This window comes from Entelurus aequoreus, linkage group LG15, assembly GCF_033978785.1.
Source record: "Entelurus aequoreus isolate RoL-2023_Sb linkage group LG15, RoL_Eaeq_v1.1, whole genome shotgun sequence".
NCBI classification, from domain to species: Eukaryota; Metazoa; Chordata; class Actinopteri; order Syngnathiformes; family Syngnathidae; genus Entelurus; species Entelurus aequoreus.
The window spans coordinates 56,166,658-56,190,855 of record NC_084745.1 but is presented as its reverse complement, the minus strand read 5'-3'; the positions used below and the strand labels follow the sequence as shown (position 1 = coordinate 56,190,855).

The following is a 24,198-nucleotide window of genomic DNA, read 5'->3' as shown; positions in this document are numbered from 1 at the left end:
CATTTTTATGATCCCTTTAGGATCCTTGATCAATTTATTAGGATTTTTTTTTTTTTTACTCTTATAGCTGAAAAAATAAATAAATAATTACAATCAATGTTATGAATTGACATATTTAAGGCTCTAATTACTTCTCATCAAATATTACACTTTGAAATATTTTTAGGGGAAAATATTGCATAGTTCAGATTCGCAATTAAAAAAAAGAAAAAAGTTTCAGACCAAAAAAAAAAAGGATAGATCTAAAGATTTGGGAATTGAAAGTAAAAAATAAAATAAAAAGTATGACTTAACATTTTTATGAGTGTACAAATAATAATGAATCCAAATCAATATGATGAATTATTGGCATATTTAAGAATCTAATTACTTATCAAATATTACACTTTGAAATATTGTTTTTGAAAATATTGCATATTTTGTGTTTGCAAGAAAAAACTGTTTTCTAAGACAAAAAGGGCATTAAAAAAATGGATAAATATAAAGTGGATCTAAAGATTTGAGCATTGAAAGTAAACAAAATTAAATTAAAAATGATGACTTCACATTTTATGAGTGGGGGAATTTAGGATCCTTCATCATTTTAGATGCATTTTTAAACACTTTTAATGCTCAAAAAATCATCACAATCAATGTTATGAATGATTGACATATTTAGGGCTCTAATTACTTCACATCAAATATTACACTTTGAAAATATTGCAAAGTTTATGTTTGCTGTAAAAAAAAACTAGTAAAAATCGATGGATAAATCTAAAAGTGGATTCAAAGACTTGAGCGTTGAAAATAAAATTTAAAAAAGTACGTTAACATTTTTATGATCCCTTTAGGATCCTTGATCAATTAGGATTTTTTTTTTTTTACTCTTATAGCTGAAAAAATAAATCACAATCAATGTTATGAATTGACATATTTAAGGCTCTAATTACTTCTCATCAAATATTACACTTTGAAATATTTTTAGGGGAAAATATTGCATAGTTCAGATTCGCAATTAAAAAAAAAAAAGTTTCAGACCAAAAAAAAAAAATGGATAGATCTAAAGATTTGGGAATTGAAAGTAAAAAATAAAATAAAAAGTATGACTTAACATTTTTATGAGTGTAAAAATAATAATGAATCCAAATCAATATGATGAATTATTGGCATATTTAAGAATCTAATTACTTATCAAATATTACACTTTGAAATATTGTTTTTGGGAAAAATGTCATTTTTTCTGTTTGCCATTTTAAAAACCAAAGTTTTCTGAGACAAAAAGGGCATAAAAAAAAGCAATTAATGGATAGATCTTAAGAGCATCTAGAGATTTGATCGTTGAAAGTAAAAAATAAAATAAAAATGATCACTTAACATTTTTATGAGTAGGCGCTCTTTTGGATCACCGATCATTTTAGTTGGATTTTTTGTCATTGGTCAAAAAATAATAATGAATCAAAATGTTATGAATGATTGACATATTTAGGGCTCTAATTACTTCACATCAAATATTACACTTTGAAAATATTGCAAATTTTATGTTTGCTGTAAAAAAAACTAGTAAAAATCGATGGATAAATCTAAAAGTGGATTTAAAGACTTGAGCGTTGAAAATAAAAAAATAAAAAAGTACGTTAACATTTTTATGATCCCTTTAGGATCCTTGATCAATTTATTATGATTTTTTTTTTTTAACTCTTATAACTAAAAAAATAAATAATCACAATCAATGTTATGAATTGACATATTTAAGGCTCTAATTACTTCTCATCAAATATTACACTTTGAAATATTTTTAGGGGAAAATATTGCATAGTTCAGATTCGCAAGAAAAAAAAAAAAAAGTTTCAGACCAAAAAAAAAATGGATAGATCTAAAGATTTGGGAATTGAAAGTAAAAAATAAAATAAAAAGTATGACTTAACATTTTTATGAGTGTAAAAATAATAATGAATCTAAATCAATATGATGAATTATTGGCATATTTAAGAATCTAATTACTTATCAAATATTACACTTTGAAATATTGTTTTTGGGAAAAATGTCATTTTTTCTGTTTGCCATTTTAAAAACCAAAGTTTTCTGAGACAAAAAGGGCATAAAAAAAGCAATTAATGGATAGATCTTAAGAGCATCTAGAGATTTGATCGTTGAAAGTAAAAAATAAAATAAAAATGATCACTTAACATTTTTATGAGTAGGCGCTCTTTTGGATCACCGATCATTTTAGTTGGATTTTTTGTCATTGGTCAAAAAATAATAATGAATCAAAATGTTATGAATGATTGACATATTTAGGGCTCTAATTACTTCACATCAAATATTACACTTTGAAAATATTGCAAATTTTATGTTTGCTGTAAAAAAAACTAGTAAAAATCGATGGATAAATCTAAAAGTGGATTCAAAGACTTGAGCGTTGAAAATAAAAAAAATAAAAAAGTACGTTAACATTTTTATGATCCCTTTAGGATCCTTGATCAAGTTATTAGTTGTTTTTTTTTTAAACTCTTATAGCTAAAATAAATAAATAATCACAATCAATGTTATGAATTGACATATTTAAGGCTCTAATTACTACTCATCAAATATTACACTTTGAAATATTTTTAGGGGAAAATATTGCATAGTTCAGATTCGCAATTTAAAAAAAAAAAGTTTCAGACCAAAAAAAAAATGGATGGATCTAAAGATTTGGGAATTGAAAGTAAAAAATAAAATAAAAAGTATGACTTAACATTTTTATGAGTGTAAAAATAATAATGAATCCAAATCAATATGATGAATTATTGGCATATTTAAGAATCTAATTACTTATCAAATATTACACTTTGAAATATTGTTTTTGAAAATATTGCATATTTTGTGTTAGCAAGTAAAAACTGTTTTCTAAGACAAAAAGGGCATTAAAAAATGGATAAATATAAAGTGGATCTAAAGATTTGAGCATTGAAAGTAAACAAAATTAAATTAAAAATGATGACTTCACATTTTATGAGTGGGGGAATTTAGGATCCTTCATCATTTTAGATGCATTTTTAAACACTTTTAATGCTCAAAAAATCATCACAATCAATGTTATGAATGATTGACATATTTAAGGCTCCAATTACTTCACATAAAATATTACACTTTGAAATATTATTTTGGGGAAAAATGTCATTTTTTCTGTTTGCCATTTTAAAAACCAAAGTTTTCTGAGACAAAAAGGGCATAAAAAAAGCAATTAATGGATAGATCTTAAGAGCATCTAGAGATTTGATCGTTGAAAGTAAAAAATAAAATAAAAATGATCACTTAACATTTTTATGAGTAGGTTTGGATCACCGATCATTTTAGTTGGATTTTTTTTTTGGTCAAAAAATAATAATGAATCAAAATGTTATGAATGATTGACATATTTAGGGCTCTAATTACTTCACATCAAATATTACACTTTGAAATAGCTTTTGAAAATATTGCAAATTTTATGTTTGCTGTAAAAAAAAACTAGTAAAAATCGATGGATAAATCTAAAAGTGGATTTAAAGACTTGAGCGTTGAAAATAAAAAAATAAAAAAGTACGTTAACATTTTTATGATCCCTTTAGGATCCTTGATCAATTTATTAGGATTTTTTTTTTTAAACTCTTATAGCTAAAAAAAAAATAATAATTACAATCAATGTTATGAATTGACATATTTAAGGCTCTAATTACTTCTCATCAAATATTACACTTTGAAATATTTTTAGGGGAAAATATTGCATAGTTCAGATTCGCAATTAAAAAAAAAAAAAAGTTTCAGACCAAAAAAAAAAATGGATAGATCTAAAGATTTGGGAATTGAAAGTAAAAGATAAAATAAAAAGTATGACTTAACATTTTTATGAGTGTAAAAATAATAATGAATCCAAATCAATATGATGAATTATTGGCATATTTAAGAATCTAATTACTTATCAAATATTACACTTTGAAATATTGTTTTTGAAAATATTGCATATTTTGTGTTTGCAAGAAAAAACTGTTTTCTAAGACAAAAAGGGCATTAAAAAATGGATAAATATAAAGTGGATCTAAAGATTTGAGCATTGAAAGTAAACAAAATTAAATTAAAAATGATGACTTCACATTTTATGAGTGGGGGAATTTAGGATCCTTCATCATTTTAGATGCATTTTTAAACACTTTTAATGCTCAAAAAAATCATCACAATCAATGTTATGAATGATTGACATATTTAAGGCTCCAATTACTTCACATCAAATATTACACTTTGAAATATTATTTTGGGGAAAAATGTCATTTTTTCTGTTTGCCATTTTAAAAACCAAAGTTTTCTGAGACAAAAAGGGCATAAAAAAAGCAATTAATGGATAGATCTTAAGAGCATCTAGAGATTTGATCGTTGAAAGTAAAAAATAAAATAAAAATGATCACTCAACATTTTTACGAGTAGGCGCTCTTTTGGATCACCGATCATTTTAGTTGGATTTTTTGTCATTGGTCAAAAAATAATAATGAATCAAAATGTTATGAATGATTGACATATTTAGGGCTCTAATTACTTCACATCAAATATTACACTTTGAAAATATTGCAAATTTTATGTTTGCTGTAAAAAAAAACTAGTAAAAATCGATGGATAAATCTAAAAGTGGATTCAAAGACTTGAGCGTTGAAAATAAAAAAATAAAAACTACGTTAACATTTTTATGATCCCTTTAGGATCCTTGATCAATTTAGTAGGATTTTTTTTTAAACTCTTTTGGCTAAAAAAATAAATAATCACAATCATTGTTATGAATTGACATATTTAAGGCTCTAATTACTTCTCATCAAATATTACACTTTGAAATATTTTTAGGGGAAAATATTGCATAGTTCAGATTCGCAATTTAAAAAAAAAAAAAAAAGTTTCAGACCAAAAAAAAATGGATAGATCTAAAGATTTGGGAATTGAAAGTAAAAAATAAAATAAAAAGTATGACTTAACATTTTTATGAGTGTAAAAATAATAATGAATCCAAATCAATATGATGAATTATTGGCATATTTAAGAATCTAATTACTTATCAAATATTACACTTTGAAATGTTGTTTTTGAAAATATTGCATATTTTGTGTTTGCAAGAAAAAACTGTTTTCTAAGACAAAAAGGGCATTAAAAAAATGGATAAATATAAAGTGGATCTAAAGATTTGAGCATTGAAAGTAAACAAAATTAAATTAAAAATGATGACTTCACATTTTATGAGTGGGGGAATTTAGGATCCTTCATCATTTTAGATGCATTTTTAAACACTTTTAATGCTCAAAAAATCATCACAATCAATGTTATGAATGATTGACATATTTAAGACTCCAATTACTTCACATCAAATATTACACTTTGAAATAGTTTCTGGTGGAAAATATTGCATATTTTGTGTTTTTGTAATTAAAAAAAACAGTTTTAAGGGGCATACAACTAAATATAAAACAGATCTGAAGTGGATTTAAGCCTGGAGAAAAATAAATTACTTTTTTTCTTCTGGGTCCCTGGAACACACCTTGGGGGAGCCCTAAATGTTCTAATTAAATGTATTGTAAGGTGAGAGTGACACACCCTGCTGTAAGAAAGGTGAGTGACACACCCTGCTGTAACAAAGGTGAGAGTGACACACCCTGCTGTAAGAAAGGTGAGGGTGATACACCCTGCTGTAAGAAAGGTGAGAGTGACACACCCTGCTGTAAGAAAGGTGAGAGTGACACACCCTGCTGTAAGAAAGGTGAGAGTGACACACCCTGCTGTAAGAAAGGTGAGAGTGATACACCCTGCTGTAAGAAAGGTGAGGGTGATACACCCTGCTGTAAGAAAGGTGAGGGTGATACACCCTGCTGTAAGAAAGGTGAGAGTGACACACCCTGCTGTAAGAAAGGTAAGAGTGACACACGCTGCTGTAAGAAAGGTGAGAGTGATACACCCTGCTGTAAGAAAGGTGAGAGTGACACACGCTGCTGTAAGAAAGGTGAGAGTGATACACCCTGCTGTAAGAAAGGTGAGAGTGACACACCCTGCTGTAAGAAAGGTGAGAGTGACACACGCTGCTGTAAGAAAGGTGAGAGTGATACACCCTGCTGTAAGAAAGGTGAGAGTGACACACCCTGCTGTAAGAAAGGTGAGAGTGACACACCCTGCTGTAAGAAAGGTGAGGGTGACACCCTGCTGTAAGAAAGGTGAGGGTGATACACCCTGCTGTAAGAAAGGTGAGAGTGATACACCCTGCTGTAAGAAAGGTGAGGGTGACACACCCTGCTGTAAGAAAGGTGAGAGTGACACACCCTGCTGTAAGAAAGGTGAGGGTGACACACCCTGCTGTAAGAAAGGTGAGAGTGACACACCCTGCTGTAAGAAAGGTGAGAGTGACACACCCTGCTGTAAGAAAGGTGAGAGTGACACACCCTGCTGTAAGAAAGGTGAGGGTGATACACCCTGCTGTAAGAAAGGTGAGAGTGACACACCCTGCTGTAAGAAAGGTGAGGGTGACACACCCTGCTGTAAGAAAGGTGAGGGTGACACACCCTGCTGTAAGAAAGGTGAGAGCGCCTGATACGAAATGAACATTTTATTAGGAGGACTAGAAAACGAAGAGCAGACTAGCGTGTTGACATTTTGTACAATATAAAACAACAAGTAGACCACCTGGTCTTCAGTGTTTGCTCTTCTTGGACTTTTTGTGGGATCTGTGCGGGGATCTGGACTTGGACCGCGACTTCTTGGCCGACTTCTTGGGCGTCCTGGAGCGCGACCGCCTGGAGCGTTTGGGCGTGCGAGGAGACGACGGAGATCTGGGAGGTTGGAGGAGCCGGTGTTAGTTTGGCCCAGAAGGCAGGACACTTTTTAGGCGGGTCCGGTACCTCTTGGAGGACTTCTTGTTGGAGGTCCGAGGAGAGTCTTTGTGGGAGGACCGCGTGGACGTGTCTTTGGAGTAGGAGCGCTCTGAGCGAGGAGAGGCGGAGCGTCCTCGCCTGCTGCCTCGTGTGGGACTGAGAGAGCCGCTGTGACGTCGCTTCCTGTCAAGTGCAGAGGACACAGATCTGTACACACCTCACACACCACCTCCACCTACACCTCCACTCACTTGTCTTTCCTGGTGGGCGTGTCCTCCTTCTCCTTCTCCTTCTTCAAGTCTTTCAGGCGAGCGTCCACCTTCTCCTTGTCCTTCTTCTCCTTCTCACGCTCCATCTTCTCCTTCTCCTTCTCCTGCAGGACGTCGTGACCACAATGAAGACACTCCCAACATGTGGTGTCCACCTTCTTCTTCTACCTTCTGCAGGAGTTTGTCTCTGTAGTGCTCCACTTGCTCCTGGAGGCTCTGGCCGGCCTTCTTGGGCCTCTTGCCCGACTCCAACTCGTCCTGGAACTTCATCACCTTCACCTGCACACAGACAGGTTTAAGTAACGTACAGGTGTGCAAAGTGCAGCACATTCTAACAAAGACTTTTACAAGAAACTTCAAAAAGTGTAATAAAAGAGCAAACAGGTGGAATGTAAGGAGAAAAAGTTGCAATGTTCACTAATAACACAAATCGTTTTTTCATTTTTATTTTAAACTGTCATTGCTCAAAAATAATAACAAATCAAAATCAATGTTGTTGTGAATTATTGACATATTTAAGGCTCCAATTACAACAAATATTATATTTTGTAACATGTTTTTAAGGAAAATATTGAATTTTTGTGTGTTTTTGCCATTGAAAAAATTCTATGATAAAAGGGCTTAAAACAAAAACATAAAAAAATAATATTTATTATATTATTTTATGTATTTTGTGTTTTTGCCAAATAAAAACAAACGTTTCTATGCCAAAAAAGGCATAAAACAAATGAAAAACGTTATAAAAAATAAATACTTCTAATCGACGGATGAAGCTGATCTAGAAATTCAAGCGTCAAAAGTAACAAGAAAAAAAAAAAAAAAAGACATTTTTAACACTTATGAGTGGGGGGGGCCTTATGGATCCCTGAGCTTTTTTTTTTTTTTTAACTGTCATTGCTCAAAAATAATAAATCAAAATCAATGTTGTTGTGAATTATTGACCTATTTAAGGCTCCAATTACAACAAATATTAATAATAATAATAATAACTTTACATTGAGCAAACAACCTCAAAGTGGTACAGTGTATAAAAAATAAATAAAAAGATAATAAAATAAATAAATAAAAATAAAAACTAGAACAGCCTAAAAGCCAGAACTAGCATGCATAAATCTAAAAAAAGGCTTTTTTAAAAGCATCCACAGTCTGCGGTGCCCTCAGGTGGTCAGGGAGAGCGTTCCACAGACTGGGAGCGGCGGAGTAGAAATATTATATTTTGAAATGTTTTTAAGGAAAATATTGCATTTTTTGTGTTTTTGCCATAAAAAAATATGATAAAAGGGCTTAAAAGAAAAACATTAAAAAATAACATTATATTATTTTATGTATTTTGCCTAATAAAAACAAACGTTTCTATGCCAAAAAAGGCATAGAACAAATGAAAAAACGTTATGAAAAATAAATACTTATAATCGACGGATGAAGCTGATCTAGAAATTCAAGCATCAAAAGTATTAAAAAAAAAACATGACATTTTTAACACTTATGAGTGGGGGGGGCTTATGGATCACTCAGCTTTTTTTTTTTAAACTGTCATTGTTCAAAAATAATAATAAATCAAAATCAATGTTGTTGTGAATTATTGACATATTTAAGGCTCCAATTACAACAAATATTATATTTTGAAACACGTTTTTAAGGAAAATATTGAATTTGTTTGTGTTTTTGCCATTAAAAAAAATCATATGATAAAAGGGCTTAAAACAAAAACATTAAAAAATAATATTATATTATTTCATATATTTTGTGTTTTTGCCAAATAAAAAAAAAACGTTTCTATGCCAAAAAAGGCATTGAGCAAACGAAAAAACTTTATAAAAAATAAATACTTATAATCGACGGATGAAGCTGATCTAGAAATTCAAGAGTCAAAAGTATAAAAAAAAAGAAAAAAAAGAAGTATGACATTTTTAACACTTATGAGTGGGGGGGGGCCTTATGGATCACTCAGCTTTTTTTTTTTTTTTAAACTGTTATTGCTCAAAAATAATAATAAATCAAAATCAATGTTGTTGTGAATTATTGACCTATTTAAGGAAAAAATTGAATTTTTTTGTGTTTTTGCCATAAAAAAAATTCTGTGATAAAAGGGCTTAAAACAAAAACATTAAAAAATAATATTTATTATACAATTTTATGTATTTTGTGTTTTTGTCAAATAAAAACAAACGTTTCTATGCCAAAAAAAAGGCATAAAACAAATGAAAAAACTTTATAAAAAATAAATACTTATAATCGACGAATGAAGCTGATCAAAAAGAAATATGACATTTTTAACATATGGATCCCTGAGCTTGTTTATTTTATTTTTTTAAACTGTCATTGCTCAAAATCTAATGAATCTAAATCACTATTGTTATGAATTATTGACCCATTTCGGACTCCAATAGTTACACGCACGCACACGGTATTGGTTTTTTAAGCATGCTTTGATAGTTGAGTGTGGGCCCTCAGTGGACTTATTGAGCGGACTCCTTGACTTTGTATCCACGGTGTGGTCACATGGAAAAGACATCAAAAAAGTGACTCTCTCACTTCTATCTCCCGTAGCTTCGTGCGCTTCTCCTCGTTCATCTTCAGGTCCACGTCGTCCCTGATGGCGTTGGAGTACCCGGGCGTGTCCACTGAGCGGGGGCTCCTGTCCTCGTCGCTGTTGTCGTTGGGCCTTTAAACACGGAGCACACTTTTGTTCACAAGGTGCTCACACCACTAAGTCCCTCCAGGAAGTTGTGGTGTCACAAATTCACATTTCAGCCAATCGGCGTCAAGGAATTAGTCTGAGAGCGCCAACGGTCTAATCAAAACTTAAGTAGTTTGTTTCTTGCCTTGACGAGGCAGGAACAACAATCTAACAATCAGACCTACGTCCTCTTCCTGTCTACGGCGCTAAGCCCTCTGGGTAATGTAGTATGAAAAAATTTACATGAATTTACATTTTTTCTATCCAGGGTAAAATAAATCAGAACTCTTTTGAAGCGTAAAACCTATAGATTAAGAATGTCTGCAACTTGTGGGTGACTGAGCAGACAGCGAACAAAAAGAAAGCTTTTTTATGATTATAATGAAATATTACGCATGAAAACAGTACAATAATTTGACAACGAGCTCCACATTAAACAGGTCCTATTATGCAAAACCAACTTTTCTTACCTACTCATACCTATTTGTATGTATTCGGGATCATCTCAAGTCCCAATAATGTGAAATCCAACTATGGCGGAGATTTTTATAAAACAATCTTGCCTTCTTCCAAATTTCCTGCCCGATTTGTGACGTTTTCCCCCAAATGTGACGTCAAAGGATATCTCCGTATATGGTAGAAATTTACCCAGAGTGCTTTGCGCGAGTCCACCATTGTAATCCGCGCTGTTGTCAATAAGCTCCTTTTTTCTGCATCCTCTTGTTACGGGGCAGACTGGCTCGTACATGCACACGCATCTTCCGCTCTTGCCGTTTGTAATGCAAAGTAGCGTACAGTTCTAACTTATCGGTCAGTAGTCTCGCTGTGGAAGCGCTAAAAACTACAAACAAAGATGAGGGGAGAAGACACAGTCAAAGTGGAGGCACGTAAATAAGACCGCGCACAAAAAAAGAATGTCAGAAATCGTCTTGGAAGATTGTGAAACATCACCTATGCAACATTTTGAGCAAAAAAAACCACCATTATATGTTATGTAGACCACAAGGAAGTGTTTGAATGTAGAAAAAATAAAATATGACCACTTTAATGCGCCTTTTGTATTAAAATACACCCGAATAGACCCGCTCATCGGCTGTGAGCCTTATAATCCCTAGCGCTTTATGGTCCGAAAAATAGAGCATGGAAAAAAAATCGTAATATGACCCTTTTAAAGTCTATGACGTAACATTTTTGTTAAAACCCTGCTTTTTTAGGTTAAGGTTACAAAAAAAACAATAAAAATATTGATAGGTGGTATCCTTTTTGATAGGTGACTTGTCCAGGGTGTACCCTGCCTTCCGCCCGTGTGAAGCTGGGATAGGCTCCAGAACCCCCCGCAACCCCGAGAGGGACAAGTGGCAGAAAACGGATGGATGGATAAATTCATAATTAAGCCTCGAAATATCCCAACTTTTTCTGCAACATTGTGAAAAAGCTGCGGCATTTCAGGCTTTCCAGGCCACAACAACCACAATAAAAGCCCTGGAGGGACTGATAGTGATGGTTAAACACTCACCTCTTGCCCTCTTCAGGTTGTTCAAAAGCTTCCCACTTTGATGTGGTCACAGCTGAGCAACAAACACAAAAAGGTGTTTAAAAGACGTTAAAGATGCCAAGTTTGTTGTCTCACCTTGAGACGCCAGCTCAGACTCATCCACAGCTTCCCACTTGGAGGGCGCCACCTTAAACGTGGCCTCCTTGGACTGGTCGACTTTAGAGGACAAATTCAATGAGTACCTTTGTTCATCGTCACCGTCGTCGTGACCTAGGTTTTACTCACAGGGAATGCCATCGAGGTCCTCCTCCATGGGCTTGATGGGAACGCCGTCCAGGTCGTCCAGGGGCGCCCCGTCAATCACCGCGCCATCAATGGCCCCCGCGTCAATGGGGATCCCGTCCACGTCTTCAAGTGGAGAGGCGTCCCCGTAGTCGCCTATCGGAGCGCCGTCGATGTCCTCTGCTGGCTCCGCCTACAACGTCACAGAGACAGCGGTGATGGACGGACTAATTCAGTTCTGGCTCAAAAAAGGTATTTTCTGTTTTAAGGGATTGCACCCTGGGAGTGAAGTTTCTCAGGTATCTGAGTACCTTTTTCACGAGTGAAGGAATTGGGACAGCATCTGCAGTAATGTGGTCCATGTACTGGACTAAGTGAGAACTTAGTCCCTACCCTCGCCTACGGAGACCAGGTGAGGGTTTCCCCCAGATTGCCAACATAGCTTTGGCGTTGGGGGCGCAGTCAACATGACATAATTAGCATAATCTGCGATTATGCATATATTTTCTTTAAAAAGGCTAAAAAAATTTAATACATACATTTAAAACCAAATCAGTGTTAATAAGCATCACCATATGTTTTTCTTCAATCATTTTGCTCTATTTTTACACTTTTTAAAAATGTGTACAACGTACTTAGAGAATTTTTGCTACTTTTTAGAGACTTCTCCAATCCTTTGACTTTTTTTTTTTAAATTAAAAACAACTCAAAATAAATGTAGCATCTTCTTCTGATGTTATTATAGACTGTACTTGTGTTAAGAGACTCCTTACTCCTGTCCCTTAATGTACGCGACGAACAGCGAGAGCTGCAGCAAGCCTCTGTGATGTCATCTCATCATCTAGTTTGGCAGCCGAATAGTGCAAAAATAATAGGCTGTATTAATATATAAAATTATATAGATATGCTGTAAATCCTGGACTATAAGCCGCTACTTTTTTCTTGTACTTTGAACACTGCGGCTGATAATCCAATCCAATCCACTTTATTTGTATAGCACATTTAAACAACAGAAATGTTTCCAAAGTGCTGCACAACATTAAAAACAATATTCAAATATTATCCTTAGCTCCACCAATGACTGAATAAAAACACAAAATAAATAAATATAAAACCAATATAAAAACCATATAAAAATAAATATGATTAAAAACTATTTTAAAGGGTAAAATCAATTAAAACAAATATAAATCAAAATTTTAAAAACACAGAAGACCTCATAAGACGGTGCGGCTAATTTTTGGATTTTTCTCCAATAACAGCCATAAAAACAAACAAAAAAAACACAAGCAAATACACCAAAAAAGTGTTAGTATGTGTTTTATCTTTTGTGCTAAGTCGCCATCTTATGGATAAGTTCCTCACTGCAGGTGTCTTTCCATTTACGGGTAGTGCTTTGTTTTTTGGCCTAAAACAATATTGTTTATTGGCAATAATTTGTAGGTCAATATATCGTCGGGCAAGTACATGAAGAGAAAACCCTGCAGGAAGTCTGGGTTTTTCCTACTAAAGACTGCTGCCTTTCTTGACCCAGACAGTAGGAAGTAAACGGACGAATGAATGTAACGGTGAACTGTATAATGATAAACCGTGGTAAAATTCCAGACGGTTAGTAATACCGTTTAAATTTTCAATTACGTCAAAGTCATTAATTGATGCACTTTAGGCAACACTGCTTACTTCCTGGAAACGGAAGCCTCGCAGTGCAGCGCATGAGCACTAGAGCTAGAGAAAAACATTTGATGTTGCGGTTTTATTTTGAAAATGCAACATAGCGTCCTTCGTCAGCTGCTGCGACAGAGTTAGCGTGCAGCAGGTGATGTGTCGGGAACGTGGTCACAACTTGTTTATAAAGTCTTAGACTGGGATGTTCACTCGTCCTTTAACTGCTAACTTTGTCAGTGTTCCAATAACATCGATACTTGCTCAAATGTTTTGTCATCTCATCAAATTGAACGCAGGCTGTGTTGTCAGTGAGCAACAAAGATTGTGTATTAAATAGGAGTGGAATCACTCCTGTTTATTTTTGTTGGCCAAACTATTGCACTGAACTACTTGGTGTTGTTGAACAAAGCTTGTTTATTAGACTTTATCTTCATTGGCCAAACTGCTTTGTGTTTTATATTGATATCAAAAAGTAAACACCATGTTTTTTAACATTTGTGTTTTTTTTATTTAACAAAGTTATTACTTTAAAAACATTCATGTTCATCAGTAAATTCCTATAGGACATATTTCTGCTGAAACTCTTAATGGATTTCTCCCAATACAACAAGTACATGTACACACCTTAGTACATGTAGATGTACATAACTTTAAAAAAATACCTCTATGAAAATGTCACAATAGAGATAAAGGCATCATGTAATGAGAAAAAGCTGACAAGTTGGTATTATCAATGAACAAAAACACAAATATTTGTCTTTAAATATATGGATAACGTTTGTCGAGAGCAGTTTTATTAGACATTACAAATTACATGATGGGTCATGTGTACACCCCAACACTGTTTTACCAAACATAATGAATAATCTTGATTTCAATATTGATAAATATAATCTATTTTATTATTTTGGCCATAATAGTGCAGCCCTCTATGTAAGACTGGCTCTCATACATGAACACAATTGTTATCTATATGAACAAAAAGTGCAGGTTACGTCTTGTCTTGCACAATTTATATTTTCTTTATTTATTTAAGTTATTAACTTTCTGCCATATTACTTTGTTTACAATGCTTGTGTTGCTTTCATATGCACATTCCATTTCTACTTGAGGTACATACATTTTGAATGTGTTTTGTTTTTTAAATAAAAGTTGGTTAAAAGACTTCAGTAAAGGTAATTTTTCAAAATTTTGAGCACAAATACCGTGATAATTTTGGTCTCCATAACCGCGATGATAAATATTCATAGAGTGACAACTCTATTAGGAATACAATAGAAGATTTAGACATATTAGATATACTTAAAGTATAATCAAGTGTTGGTGTAGATCTTTTAAATCTGGTTTTCCTTGTAGAATAAAAACAAGTATCTTCCAGGGGCCGTACTTATCGAGCTTCTTAGAGTGCCATTTTACACTTAAGTCCTGAGAATTTGCGAAATTTAGTCCTACTCTCAAACTTAAGAATAAAAGCTTTTTATCAACATTCTTAAGTCTAAGAATCACTCCTACTCTCCACGATATTTAAGAGACCTTCAGAGGTGTCTTAAGTGGTTAGGAGTTGCCAGCAGGGGATGGCACTGAGGCGAGAGAGACGTGCACGAACATTTAGGGAGCGGAACGATGTCCTGGATTTGTTTGATGACGAGCAGCTGATCAAACGGTATCGTTTAGACAGAGCGGGTATTATTTTTGTCACAGATTTAATACTTTTCGATTCCATGTTGATTTCTGCATGTGGCTGCAGTGGGCTAGTATATATAGAGCCACCCACACCAGTTTCAAATTAGTTGCCTAATTAATGAATTGAAAAGAAAATGTTATGACAGTAGCGTATGTGTGTGGCCGTGAGGTGAGTGACGTCAGTGAGTGTGTGGGCGAGAGAAGAGAAGAGAGGGAGCGGTAGCGTGAGTGCCGGCGGGGACTAGTTTGTTTTGTATTATTTTGTAGTTTATTGTCAAAATATACACTCCCATTGTCCAATTCAATATTTCCAAGATATTTCTTTATTCTTAGACAACGGATTCCCTTCCGTGATTGGTCATTTCTATGGACACAGAAATGACGTCACCTAAAATTCCATTTACGGCACATAGTAATGTCGTAATTCAGCTCTGAGTGTGACACTTAAGATTCAGTCCTACGCTTCGCTGAAAGTGTGAGTAAGACGCTTGATAACTAACTTTTAAGTGCAGCTTTCAGCGAAGAATTTATTTACTCTTAAGTCAACTCTTAACAGACTTCTTAGGAGTAATTCTAAGAACCTTGATAAGTACGGCCCCAGGGGCCGTACTTATCAAGCTTCTTAGAGTGCCATTTTACACTTAAGTCCTGAGAATTTGCGAAATGTAGTCCTACTCTCAAACTTAAGAATAAAAGCTTTTTATCAACGTTCTTAAGTCTAAGAATCACTCCTACTCTCCACGATATTTAAGAGACCTTCAGAGGTGTCTTAAGTGGTTAGGAGTTGCCAGCAGGGGATGGCACTGAGGCGAGAGAGACGTGCGCGAACATTTAGGGAGCGGAACGATGTTCTGGATTTGTTTGATGACGAGCAGCTGATCAAACGGTATCGTTTAGACAGAGCGGGTATTATTTTTGTCACAGATTTAATACTTTTCGATTCCATGTTGATTTCTGCATGTGGCTGCAGTGGGCTAGTATATATAGAGCCACCCACACCAGTTTCAAATGAGTTGCCTAATTAATGAATTGGAAAGAAAATGTTATGACAGTAGCGTATGTGTGTGGCCGTGAGGTGAGTGACGTCAGTGAGTGTGTGGGCGAGAGAAGAGAAGAGAGGGAGCGGTAGCGTGAGTGCCGGCGGGGACTAGTTTGTTTTCTATTATTTTGTAGTTTATTGTCAAAATATACACTCCCATTGTCCAATTAAATATTTCCAAGATATTTCTTTATTCTTAGACAACAGATTCCCTTCCGTGATTGGTCATTTCTATGGACACAGAAATGACGTCACCTAAAATTCCATTTACGGCACATAGTAATGTCGTAATTCAGCTCTGAGTGTGACACTTAAGATTCAGTCCTACACTTCGCTGAAAGTGTGAGTAAGACGCTTGATAACTAACTTTTAAGTGCAGCTTTCAGCGAAGAATTTATTTACTCTTAAGTCAACTCTTAGCAGACTTCTTAGGAGTAATTCTGAGAAGCTTGATAAGTACGGCCCCAGGTGTTTACCTCCTCAGGCACTGGAACAGGCTCCTTGTCGGCGGCCAGGTTGACGAGGCCCAGGAAGATGTTCTGCAGCTTGATGAGGAAAGGATCGGGATACACGGCCCAGTCCTCCCACGCTCGGAAGCACGCCATCACGCGTTGCTGTTACCATGGAGACCACACAGCTGAGTGTCTCATCCAAGAGGCTTTGGGAGAGGTCTGTTCTCCTGGCTCACCTTAAAGTTCTCACTCTGGAGGTGGCCCTGGATGCTTCTGTAGGTGGCGTTGAGGTCGGAGAACATCTGGCAGAGCTTGTTCTCGAAGCTGGCGAGGAGAGAGAGTCTCAGTGTGAGGTGAAGAGCAGCTGAGTGTGGACAGAAAGCGACTGACTATTTCCTGTAGTAGGAGGCGTTGGCCACTTTGGCCGAGGAGTTGTAGAGCACGTCAGACACCAGATACAAGCGAGCGATCTGAAAGCACAGCAGGTGTTTTAGTGTCTGCAGCTCAGTCTTCTCCTCGCGCCGTCCGCTTGCCTTCTTAGGCAGAGGAGTCTTGAGGATGGAAAGAGACTCGGCGACACATTCCACAATCTCTTCCGCAGCTTCGGCGCGATTGAGACAAAACAACATGGCCTCCGCCACGTCGCCCCTCCTGGGCGTCAAAGCGCGCAGCATCTCCTCCAGCTTGTCGCGCTCGCTGCACACAAGCATTGGCAGCAAAAGGTCAGCCAAGTGTCACCGTGGACCTGGAAGATCGGCAAGTCTTACTCTTCTTTCAAGCCGCCTTTCTTGATGGACTCGTCGTCGTCGTCCTCCTCCTCCTCGCCGTCGTCGTACGGGCCGTGCAGGTACGGATTGAGAGGAGGCGGGCGCCACAGAGAGCCATTCTTGAACATTCTAAAGTCGTCTGTTCGCCATTTGACCGGAGCTTCGCCCTGCAAACGTCAACATGTCCAGTTAGCAGCAAAGTTGTAGACGACCACAAAGTCCCCCGCTGGGCATCATTTGGATCATTTTAGTTAAAGGGGACTGCTTTTAAATTACATTTTTTTAAATATAAGAAGAACATCAGCAGCTAGCTTATGTTACCTTGGTGGTTTAACAGAACTTATATATTTTTCAAAATGACTAATTACCCTAAACTCCGGACTATAAGCCGCCACACTTTGAACCCTGCGGCTTATTAAACGGTGCGGCTAATTTATGGATTTTTCTTCGCTGACGGCCTTAACGCAAAGAGTAAAAAAAGTAAGAAAAAAAACAAACAAGGCAAATACACATAGAAGTGCTGTTCCATCTTCTGGCCATCCATAGCGTTTCTACTCGTATGGATTCTTCATCACTCCAAGCAACGCTTGTCAGTTTTACAATATAACTAAAACATATCTTACCTACTAAACCGTCCCATGTGTGATGTCTGTAGGAGTGTTTTCATGCATATTTGTACTTGCTATTCAAGCTAGCATCGTTGGCATTAGCGAATATGCGAACACATTTACGAGTGTCATTGTTAGCATGATTACCCTACGATGGCATTCTTTGGAGTTATTGAGGCTGATCGGAGAGCGAGCTTCCACAACTAGTGGGTCCATGACGAGGACTTTTGTTTTGTCTGATCAGCCGTTTTACTGCCTCGTTACAAACACTGTTTGGAAACAATTAAGCTATGTAAATAAACATTTACAAAAGCTTTCCGTGTAAATAACTAATTTCCCAACGTATATACTGTATCTGCTGCTTAGTCGGATGCGGCTAATATATGGAAAAACATTTTCCTCCTAAAATTTAGTGGGTGCGGCTTATATACTGGTGCGCTCTATAGTCCGGAAAATTCGGTACTAACCATCAGTAGTTTTACTGTGGTTATTATTATTAACATTTATTGTTACATCACTAAATGATAGCTAATGTAGTCGCTAAACTTTACCTGTTTGCTGTCATTAGCTGACTACACACAAAGCTAAAATATATGTGTGTGTATTATGTACGTCTTTACAACACTGGAAAGTTAGCGCCCTCTAGGCATCCGTTTAAGGGTTGTCCTTAAACTAAGTGCTGAGTTTATAAGAATATACACACACCTGCAGGATGGTGTAGAGCTTCCAACGGTAGTAAACGTGGGCTGGACTCTGGTTCTCAAACAGAAACCTTGAAAACAATTCAAAAGCGTTAGCCAGCAGTCGGCAAAGCTTGCAGCAAAGCCGGCGGGCGGGGCTCACCTGTACATGGGGTTGCTGATTTCTCGGTTCATGATCATGGCTTCAAACATTGGGCCTTCACGCACCACAAACTCGATCATTCGGTGGATGAGAGAGAGCAAATTCCTACAAGAAAGACACAGTTAAAGCAAACAATTCAGACCGGCTGCACGTCGCTTAAGTTCTTTGTAAAGACGGCTGCTTTTCAACTGTCGCCTCCCCGGGTTAAACTACTTCGATTGGGCAGGAACTGCACATCCCCGTGACACAGTCGGTGAGGAAATAAATCATTTTAACAAATAATTACAAAGGAAATTTAATAGACTGAGAGCAAGCCTTTAAAGTGCGGCCTGGGGGGCCATTTGCAGCCCACGGCTCATTTTTTTATGTGCTCGAGAAGAGCAAGAAGGTGTTATGTGCTAAAATGTTGGTACTCACAAGCCTGTTTGCGTTCTTGAAATATCCAACAGTCCACAAAGTCTCTTTGCAATTTAAATATATTGACCTAGTGGTTAATGTTTTTCATCACATTACATTAGTTTATTTAAAAGTAAATATTTGATGACTGATGGGTTAGAAGGGATGGTTTGGTTCCCCGACCACCTCGCTTACTGCACTTCTGTTAAACATGGAACACAGATATTAAAACTAACATTAACGACAAAAGTGACACACAAATAAAAAGTAATATACTTTGCTTCATGCGACTAATGCTGCTCATACAGAAACGTCACGTTTCATTTATCACAAATTAGTACAATTGTAAAGAGACTTCACAAACAACTGTAAATTACTTGTTAGTATGGCTGCAACGATTAAATCCATCAGGAAAAAAAAAAAGGTTTGATTTATTTTCGGTTGCTTTAATTAAGCGTTTAATGATTGCAACTTGACCAAATCAGGACTGCATGGAGTTCCTCGAACTTAAAATACGCACACATGGTTTTGACACGAGGGCGATGGTGTGTGTGTGCGCCGTTTCTTCATTTTATTACAGTGTTTATGTACATTCATTACGAAAAAAAAATTATGTTAGGGCAAGCAGGAAAATTGTTTATTTACCGGTAAACTATTTTCCCTAAAATAGGCTACAAAATGGGAATTGTCGGATTACTCGATTAATCGAAGAAACTAATCGGTAGTACTTGCAGGGGGTGTAACGATTAGTTTTAACAATGATTTGATTCAAAGGTGTGTTTGTGCTATTGCGCCATCTTTTAAACAAATTCGCTCAATGCAGGAGCTGCATTGTCCTTCCATTTAGTGCTTTCGGCCGGAAGTAGAAGTGCCGTTCCGTCTTCTAGCCATCCATAGCGTTTCTACTCGAATGGATTCTTCATTCATCACTCCAAGCAACATTTGTAAGTTCTACAATATAACTAAAACTATGATTTCTTACTTAACTGTCCCATGTGATATGTCTGTAGGGGTGTTTTCATGCATATTTGTACTTGCTATCGTAATGTATTCAAGCTAACATCGTTGGCATTAGCGAACATGCTAATTTTTTATTTATAAATAAATAATGGATAAAGTGCAACAAACACTTTAGGTTGAATTACCAAGAGGAAACACTTCCTGCCTTTCTTTTTTAAAATTCAAGAAATGTTGAATAGAAGTACAGTAACCAACATTTTAACAATAGATTTACCTGCTACCACAACATAAAATAATACAATATCAATATAAAAAATAATTAAACGGTGCGGCTAATTTATGGATTCTTCACAGACGGCCATAATGCAAAAAGTTAAAAAAAGGCAAATACACTGAAAAGGTGTGGTTTGTTCTGTTGCGCCATCTTTTAAACAAATACGCTCACTGCATTATCCTTCCATTTAGTGCTTTTGACCGGAAGTAAAAGTGTCGTTCCGTCTCCTTTCAAAGTGTACAAACCTTAACTAAAATATCGACTTTTGTCGAGGTTGCAACCCATTATTCTTGTTTATATTGTTTATTATGGGGAACTTTGCTGCACTATACAATTTTTTCAATTAACGAACCATGTGCAAGAACCAATTAAATTGGTAAATGGAGGTTCCGCTGTCTATCTTAGGGCTATATAAATAAACATTGATTGATTGATTGATATCTTCCTTGCAGAGCACAGATCGATGTAACCAAAATCAAAGCGCAAGACTTTTTCTGTTGTGGGTCCAAAACTCTGGAACAATTCCCCTCTACATGTGAGACATGCCTTGTCTTTGGATACTTAAGACCCTTCTTAAAACCCATTTTTACAACCCTTCTTAAAATCCATTATACTCACTGGCTTTTAACCAGGCATGAGACTTTTTAACTGTCTTTTATCTGACTGATTGTCAAGATATTTTTTGGGCTATATTTGACCTCTGTTTTAAATTATATGTTTTATCCAGGGGTGCCCACACTTTTTCTGCAGGCGAGATACTTTTCACTTGACCAAGGGAAGGGGATCTACCTCATTCATATATATCATTTATATTCATTTATTTATTAAAGAGGCGTTTTTGTTAACAAGTTAAAGATGTTTAATGATAATACAAGCATTCCTTTCTTTCATGAAGACAAGAATGTAAGTCGGTATGACAGGATTCAGACAGTAGTGATGATAACGACCACATTTTCAAATGGAGGAGAAAAAAAGTCCACCTTTCTGTCCAATTCCACATTAAAGTGGTTTATTTTTGTTTGTCCAGCTTCCATACTCCTTTTTATACACTTTACAAGAAACACATTGGCGGGAAACTCCGTAGCTTGCTGAGACTCATTTTGTTAGCGCAGGCAGGATGAAGCAGCGCTTTTATTGTGCAGTCGGTCTTTAGAGTTTCGACGGCAGGTACGGCGTAAGAGTCTGTTGAAATGAAAAGTGTTTCTCGCCTTCCTGTCGGTCTGTCCTTTGCCTGAACTTTTCTGTATTTATATGTTTTTTTGTTGTGTACAGCCCTTTGTTTTTCAATTGTGGTTGTTTTAAAGGACTTTACAAATAAATTTGGTATGGGAACTAAAGCTCCGGATGATGGATCGACATAGTGGACGTAATCGTTACACCCCTACTTATTCGATGACTAAAATAATGGATACGTGTTAGCAGACTGTGTGTATTGCTTTTAAACAGACAGCTGTGCTCCACAGCAGTGGTCCTCAACCACCGGTCCGTGACGTATTTGCAACCGGGCCGCACAGTAATATGAATTGATGTATAAACTAACAAATTTTCTCCAACTTAACGTTAGTCTGTCCCACTTAACACACCAATAAGCTTGTTTATAGATGTATATTACAACTCCTGACAGGAAGTTGCCATTTGTTATAGTACATTAATGCAAATTAATAAACACATAATTTTAATGTGTCAGGTTGTAGCCTTAATAGTTTTAATTTTCATCTGCAGGTTCATTGTATATAGCAGGTGTTCTTAACCGGTTTGACCTCAGAAACTACACTACAGAGGGATCCGGATCCCACTCCAATATTAACACTGAATTAGTGATTTAACTCTTGATTTTGATCATATTAAATACAATAACATATCTGACCTACGTACAGTTCCCTACCTTGTACAATTATATAAAATCATGTGTTAATCACAAAGATTAAATTATTAATATACCAAATAAACCTTCGGCTTAGGTCAGACTGATTAGATCAAATAAATTGACATACAATATACATTGTTCTGCTAAAATAAATAAACTAAATTAATAATAAATATGTTTTTTAACTAAACTGTCAATTAAATTAAAGTGCAAATGAAAAATACTACTTTAGTCATAATTTTTGCGCTTAAGAAATTTCTCTATGAATTCCACTGGTTGTTTTTATATTGTCATTACTGCCACAAGTGGTAGAAAAGTGTATTACAACTAAGTACCGCTGTGGCCTATGCGGACCACAGCTGAAAAAATACATGTATTACATGCTCGCGGCCCAACACTGGGCCCCGGCTCTATGGTTAAGAAACACTGGTATATAGTATATGCCATCAATGTGCCGGCAACCATCTTTTTGCAAAAAAACACGCCCAGGGCTCCCATTATTTCAGCGTTATAGTGAGTTGATTTTTCATGCTAATTTTTTTGCTCTTTTTAATCTGCCACACGTGAAAAGCCGGTCCGTGAAAATAATGCATATTTTACACCGGTGGGAAAAAGGTTGGGGACCCCTGCTCTACAGGATTGTTGAATAATATGCCGTGTCGTCAGAAAGGCAACAGTTGAAAAGTGTCAGGTGACAAAAGCATCACTCCTCCCCTCCAAAAGGTGTCAGTACTATATCACATGTGTGTGTTTCAGTGTTGTGTGTTTCATGTCAGGACACTGCGTGGACAGTGTGTGGTGTGTGTGCGTGGGCATCGTGTTGTGAGTCAGTGCGTGCGTGGCCAAAAGGTCAATTTGGGACATAACTAATCAATCAAGTCAACACAGATCACAGTTACTTGTATTGGAGCCGATCGTACCGATGGCGGGGCACAAGCCTGTATACTTTCCCAATCCATCCCATGAAGCCTTTTTCGGGTCCCTCGCTGCCGCAGACAGTTCAACGTGTGCTGCTCACCAAGGCCAATGTCAAAGGTCATGGCTAGGCTATGAGTGGTGGCTTGTTTGGCGGGGGCCAGATTGGGCGCGACGCAGGCCGAGGGGCAGGGCGGCGGGCGTGAGCAATGGTCTGACGGCCGCACGTCGATGTGGCGGCTAGCAACCCGAGGCGTTCAGTCAGCGCTAAGTTAACGTGTGGCTACTCTTATGGGGTGAGGTGGAATGCTTGCTCTTACAGGTGTCCATGACAATTATTGTGATGGAGTCTATCGTAACAGGCGGACATGATGCGGTGGCCGCCACCATTGCTCACGCACACTGACCAACCCCCGTGGCGTGCGGCCATCAATAAGCTTATTCATCTCTTTATGGGATGTTTTTGTGTTTCTACACCAATTTAGGGGAATAATGAAAAAAGCATGTACCTTTCTGTTGGGATAACCACTTTGACTATGGCTTGCGACAGAGTCTGTATATGAAGTCACATCAGATAATAAACATAGAGCGTGAGTGAGTATTGTTACAAAGGCAACAGGTGAATATCAAAAAATGCATTTTGAAAAGCCCTGACCTAGTTTACAACAACTAGCGCTAACAAAGTCATGATGAAAGCTAACTTTCAGAAGAGGGGGCATTACCTTCTCAAAGTCCTCCTTGTTTTTGGGGGGAGGCAGCAGGGGGGCATTGGGGTTCTTTAACCTCTCACGGGGCTGGGCGTTGAAGGGGAGGCCCGAGGGAGGCGGCGGGAGTGTGTGCTCCATCATGGACGGAGGGATGTAGATGGGGTGCGGGGGGATGGGAACACCTTTGCCCCATCCCAGTTTCATCTCAAAGTTCATGATCATCTTCCCTGCAATACCACAACAAATCCACTTCCTCATTTTTCTGCGTAAACAGTAGTGATGAACCATTACCGGCGCCGATACCTGGCATTTTGACATACAGTACAGGCCAAAAGTTTGGAAACACCTTCCCATTCCATGGATTTCCTTTATTTTCATGACTATTTACATTGTAGATTGTCACATCAAAACTATGAATGAACACATGTGGAGTTAAAAATTGTCCTTTCCATCCTTACACTTT

General features: G+C 36.6%; 1 protein-coding gene across 5 annotated transcripts in view; it reads right to left on the bottom strand.

Moving 5' to 3' along the window:
- The window catches only part of LOC133630277 (U2 snRNP-associated SURP motif-containing protein-like), a 40,629-nt gene that overhangs the window by 1,154 nt on the left and 15,277 nt on the right, over nucleotides 1-24,198 (bottom strand). For 2 of the 5 annotated variants that reach the window (XM_062021766.1, XM_062021769.1), the window contains 17 exons: nucleotides 23,751-23,962; nucleotides 23,538-23,581; nucleotides 18,617-18,721; nucleotides 18,479-18,545; nucleotides 17,166-17,332; nucleotides 16,932-17,094; nucleotides 16,789-16,868; nucleotides 16,635-16,722; nucleotides 16,423-16,560; nucleotides 11,563-11,752; nucleotides 11,413-11,493; nucleotides 11,299-11,350; nucleotides 9,638-9,767; nucleotides 7,271-7,381; nucleotides 7,085-7,206; nucleotides 6,861-7,040; nucleotides 6,554-6,791 (listed from right to left, as the gene is read on the bottom strand). In XM_062021766.1, coding sequence (XP_061877750.1) covers nucleotides 6,653-6,791; nucleotides 6,861-7,040; nucleotides 7,085-7,206; nucleotides 7,271-7,381; nucleotides 9,638-9,767; nucleotides 11,299-11,350; nucleotides 11,413-11,493; nucleotides 11,563-11,752; nucleotides 16,423-16,560; nucleotides 16,635-16,722; nucleotides 16,789-16,868; nucleotides 16,932-17,094; nucleotides 17,166-17,332; nucleotides 18,479-18,545; nucleotides 18,617-18,721; nucleotides 23,538-23,581; nucleotides 23,751-23,962 — 2,069 coding nt within the window. In that variant the 3' untranslated portion in view covers nucleotides 6,554-6,652. Of the gene's footprint in view, nucleotides 1-6,553; nucleotides 6,792-6,860; nucleotides 7,041-7,084; nucleotides 7,207-7,270; nucleotides 7,382-9,637; nucleotides 9,768-11,298; nucleotides 11,351-11,412; nucleotides 11,494-11,562; nucleotides 11,753-16,422; nucleotides 16,561-16,634; nucleotides 16,723-16,788; nucleotides 16,869-16,931; nucleotides 17,095-17,165; nucleotides 17,333-18,478; nucleotides 18,546-18,616; nucleotides 18,722-23,537; nucleotides 23,582-23,750; nucleotides 23,963-24,198 lie in introns of those variants that run through there. The other 3 variants (XM_062021767.1, XM_062021768.1, XM_062021770.1) reach the window with 3 other exon arrangements.